The 4,909-nt window shown below is 48.8% G+C and overlaps 1 protein-coding gene across 1 annotated transcript; it reads left to right on the top strand.

Moving 5' to 3' along the window:
* The first annotated feature begins 1,046 nt into the window (after positions 1–1,046).
* irf2bp2b (interferon regulatory factor 2 binding protein 2b) lies at positions 1,047–4,310 on the top strand. Its single transcript, XM_076728569.1, has 2 exons — positions 1,047–2,732; positions 3,079–4,310. Exons 1-2 carry the CDS (start codon positions 1,964–1,966, stop codon positions 3,837–3,839), a joined length of 1,530 nt encoding a protein of 509 aa, XP_076584684.1. The 5' UTR covers positions 1,047–1,963; the 3' UTR covers positions 3,840–4,310.
* Positions 4,311–4,909: the final 599 nt, after the last annotated feature.

Here is a 4,909-nt window from a genome sequence, read left to right as displayed (position 1 = left end):
TAATATTAGTGCACTGGTAGATTTTTTCACTTATTTTAAGAAACAAATATAAATAAGTAAATAAATAAATAATAATAATATGTTAATAATAAAGAATAGTTTTCTGTGTCATCTGACATGAATTTAGATCATGGCAGTGTGTCCTGTTAGCAGGATGTTTGGGTGGAAACAGAGAGAACTGGTTTTATGTTTAATGTTCAGGCCTCAGTCTGTCCTCAGTGTACAGTTAGTTCAGCTCTGAATGGAGGGCAGGAGATTTACAGTTTGCTTGGTAACAACTGCTGAATTCTGTGATTGGCTGTTCACCTTATTGCGTCACGGGTCCCTGGCACTAGGACTGGAATGCAGTAGCCATTCAGCGGACGGACTGAACCTGCAGGCCAAACATCTTCTGCACACTTGTTGCATTCATTCTGCAGAGTTCTTTTGTTTTACACCCCAAAATAAGCTTTCAGTCAATACCTCAAATGTCTATTTTTATTTTGTCATATGCTCTTGATGTAAAGATGCAAAATATATATAAAAAAGAAGATGAACAAATACAAAGTTAGCTTTCCAAAATAAAGCCTATGGGTGCAGCACTTGTTGAACTCTTCATGAGTCTGTGTGCATCCTGCCGGCTCAGCTGAACTCGCCGTTCAGGATTCTGGTATTTATAAAAGCTCTTCGGGTCCCTGCGGGCAGAGAGGAGGGAAGTGACGGTAGAGGTCTCACTCTGCCGCAAATTCCAGGGGCACATTTGAACCACAGAGCAGATACCTTCAATAAAGCATGTTAAGATTATTCCGACCAAATCTCATCACTATGTTTCATTGCAATTTATCTGGAAGACAACTTAATGCAAAGTTTCGTGCTCAAAAGTATAATGAAATGTTTGTTTTTGCTTTTAAGTTTGAAGTTGGGTCGGATCGAACCCCCCTCAACAAAGCAGTACAAGGCTACCATCACTGTGTTAATTTATCAAAATAAAATCCAGTATTAGCACCAACACAACCAGTTCAGCAAATTAAAAGTGAGGCATACTGTTTGTTGTTATTGCTTTATGCGTTAACAAATAACCAATTCATGCTTAATTTTAGTGCCTCTGGCATTACTGCATGGCTACAAAAAGGGTAACCATCTTGAAATAATCCATAAGGGTTTTCCTGTCTGTTGACATGGAGTGAATGCAGACTTAACAGCAGAATTTGGAAAAACTCCACATTAACATATGGAAAGGTTAAAACCTGTAATGTCTTTGGTTATGGATTCATGATTTCATTCCTGTTAGCTAGTGACACATTAGTCAAACTCACCAGGAACAAGATCTGTAGAGTTAGTATTTGGCTAATATCATTACTTTTACTCAGTGTACCATAATAACTGTTAGCTTTCATTCTCCCTGATAGCAGTGACAGCTAATTTGGAGGCAAATCTCCCTTCTCTTTGGGTTGTTTGTTTATTTATTTTAGCATTTTGTCATCAATTGGACTTTCAAGTTAAAATTCACTGTTGTTTCTTATTTATCAGCATTTGGTAACTGCTTTTGACAGTTTTTGACAGTAGCAGCAGTTTGTGCGGTGTTGTGGTCACAGCGAAACCGACACAGAGTGATGCCTCTTCCCCAACACTGACAATCTTTGGGTGTAAGCTCTCCGGATAAAGATAGAGACACGGTGAGCATGCGCCCGAGGGGTCGTCGAAGAATCCAGTAAATAGAACCCTGGAGCACGAGCCGAGTGTCGGCGCTGACGTCACGGACCTACATTGAGAGCTCGAGCTGAATTGTAAGCGCGAGCTTAGACGGAGGCGCGCCGAGGCGAAGGACACAACTACGATGAACTCCAGTCGGTGTGACTCTGCTGCTTTCTGAGGGAAAATACTACCGCATTTTATTCGAATTGTTGGTTATTTCTTCCTTACAGCAACGTAAACGAGCCAACGGACATTTTGGAGAGTTTTGCATTCGCTGTGGGGTTACAACATGTCTTCCGCGGCGGTCGCTGCCTCCAGAAGGCAGTCCTGCTATTTGTGCGACTTGCCCCGCATGCCGTGGGCGATGATCTGGGATTTTACCGAGCCCGTTTGCCGTGGATGTGTCAACTACGAGGGAGCCGATCGGATTGAATTTGTTATCGAGACTGCTCGGCAGCTGAAGAGAGCACACGGCTTCCAGGATGGCCGCTCTCCGGGCCCGGGGAAGCCCCAGCACGCCGGGAAGGAGATCAACCACTCGGCTGGAGACTCGAGCTCCCGTCCGCCGCAGCCGCTGGACCGCTACCCGCTGTCCGACCGGCCACCCCGCCTGGGACCGGAGTATCAGCCAGGGAGGCAGGCAAACGGCCTTCCCATGCCGAACGGATTTCCAAAACCTGACGAGCCTCCGGAGCTGAACCGTCAAAGCCCCAACCCCCGCAGGACTAGCACGGTTCCTCCCAACCTGGTGCCTTTGGTGAACGGCGGCATACCGACCATACATCCACTCAACGGCCGCCCGTCTCAAATGGGTCTGCCCGGGGTTCTTGCCGCGCCTGGCCCCGGGGAGCACGGCAAGCGTCCGGAGGATCTGAAAGACAAGCACAGGCCAGACAGCCTGTCGGACATGTCGGACAGCCACAAGGAGTGGATAGGCAAAGGCAAAACAGTCAGGGACCTGATGGCGCTGCACACGTTCGACAGCAGGTTTAAAAAGGACCACGCCGCCATGCAGCGGGTGATGGGATACGAAGCAAGTGCCACTTCCTCAAAAACAGGTAGGACTATTTCAGGTTTTGCCATCATTGGACAGTTTGAAACTGGCACGCTTTGTGAAAGCAGGAATTTAGCTGCACTGAAATTATGTGTCAGCAATTTTTACGCTCGGTGCTGACGTGCGTTTAAACCGAGCTGTTCGGTGACGCCACGCGGCTGACACGGACCCGTTCACCTCTGCACGCGGAGGTTTGGCACAGAACTGCAGCGACATAAACAAAGCTTTTATTCACTGTTGAGAAATTTCCTGTGTTTCAGTATTCACAGGGCTGCACGCTGTAGTGTTTGTGTGTAGTGCAGTGTGGTGTGATTGCATTAACCCTCCCTCTTCCTGTTCCTCTGTCACAGACAGGGGGAAGCACCCGCGGAGCATGAAGAGGAAGGCTTCCCCAGAGCCAGATGGTGAGGGCAGCGCCCCCAAGATGAACGGTGGTGAGGGCCAGCCGTGGCTCCCCTCGCCCTCTGAGGTCCTGAAGATGCCCCCAGCCGCCTTGCCCGGCTTCTCGGCAGCTCCCCCCTCCACCATCTCCCCCCACTCCCGCACCACGCCGCCTGAGGCTGCTACAGCGCAGAATGGCCAATCTCCCATGGCGGCACTCATCCTTGCCACTGACAACGCTGGCAGCACAGGCTCACCTAAGGACGCCAATCAGGTACACTCCACCACAGCAGGTGCACGGCGGAACAGCGGCAGCCCCCTGTCGCCGTCCTCGGCCTCTCAGAGGAGACTGGCCCAGAGGGATGGGCCTGTGAGTGCCAACCCCTCCGCTCTGCACGCGCCTGGCAGCATGGACCCCCATGCACCGCCACCACAGAGCATTCCAGACTCTTCTGTCCCGCCTGGCAGCGTGCCGCTGTGTTGCACTCTGTGCCATGAGCGGCTGGAGGACACTCACTTCGTCCAGTGCCCGTCGGTGCCCTCACACAAGTTCTGTTTCCCCTGCTCCCGGGAGAGCATCAAGCAGCAGGGCGCCACTGGTGAGGTGTACTGCCCCAGCGGTGAGCGGTGCCCGCTCGTCGGCTCCAATGTGCCCTGGGCTTTCATGCAGGGGGAAATAGCCACCATCCTGGCTGGGGACATAAAGGTAAAAAAGGAGAGGGACCCTTGAGATGTTCACCAGCTGCTTTTCTTGAACTTCTTTCCTTTTGTAATCTGACTACGGCAAAAACACCAGGACTTAAAGAAAAAACACACACACACCCAAATATACATCATCCAGCAAGCTCCAGAGAAACTAACGAACATGTACATATTGGACACAAGGGAAGTGTATACTTCGTAAACATGGCTGTATAATTTTTTTGATTTTTCTTTTTCAATACATTGTGTTTCTATGATTTTGAAGATGAAAAGGTATGTACTCCTCATAACAGACTCTCCCCATCACACTTGTTTCTTTTCAGTCTATCAGTGTACTTTAGGTCTGGAGACAGTCCTGTCCAACATAGAATGTGACTAATCTGAGCACTTGGCAAAAAAAAATAATAAAAAAAACAAAGAAAAAATGCTTCTAGCTGTACATGTATGCACTTGTTTAAGAAAAAACTTGCCAAATACAGTTTCAGACCTTGTAATAATACCTCCAGTGTCTCTGTGGTTTGCTTATTTTCCATAATCAGCGAGCCAGGAGTTGGTTGGAGAGTCATGGCCGAATTGTGATTCAGTCATGATGCAATACCTTCCAACAGGAACAAACCAGCTTCCAGGGAAGAGTGGGTGGAAAAAAGTCAAGGAGAGAGGCAGAGGCAGGAGAGCTAGAGGGATGAAGTGGAGGAGGAGGAGGAGGAGGAGGAGGGGGGTGAAGGCTGGGGTAGAAGTGTGTTGCATAAACGTTTTGTACAGTAAATCACACGTAGGCAGGCCGAGGCTGCTCAGCGTCGTGTCCTGCGAGCTTTGGGAGATAACGAGGGCCTAAAAATAGTCTGCTTTGGAAATGCGATGCGCGTGGCTGTAAAGTGTCGCTCAGTGAGGCGTTTGTTGATGTGTCAGAATGACTCCAGCGCTTCATGTGCCCTTTGTGACAATATGTGTCGGCCGTTCTTCAGTGTTGACAAATCTGGATGAAGACGTTTTCCTCGTGCTGCTGACTAACACTTTCACATGGCACAGAATGAACCTGACAGCTCATCGGCCTCTTCTTTTATTTTTAAGAACAAGTCCTGGCAGCAGATCAGGGCT

Source organism: Chaetodon auriga, chromosome 4 (assembly GCF_051107435.1).
Source record: "Chaetodon auriga isolate fChaAug3 chromosome 4, fChaAug3.hap1, whole genome shotgun sequence".
NCBI classification, from domain to species: Eukaryota; Metazoa; Chordata; class Actinopteri; order Chaetodontiformes; family Chaetodontidae; genus Chaetodon; species Chaetodon auriga.
Note: the sequence above shows the minus strand (reverse complement) of the source record. Positions and strands in the feature narration are given on the sequence as shown.

Bases quoted from the DNA above. Each gene is read 5' to 3' on its own strand.
- irf2bp2b (XM_076728569.1), top strand. From the start codon at position 1,964: ATGTCTTCCGCGGCGGTCGCTGCCTCCAGAAGGCAGTCCTGCTATTTG. The intron at 2,733-3,078 runs GTAGGACTATTT...CCTCTGTCACAG, and splicing joins TGCCACTTCCTCAAAAACAG to ACAGGGGGAAGCACCCGCGG.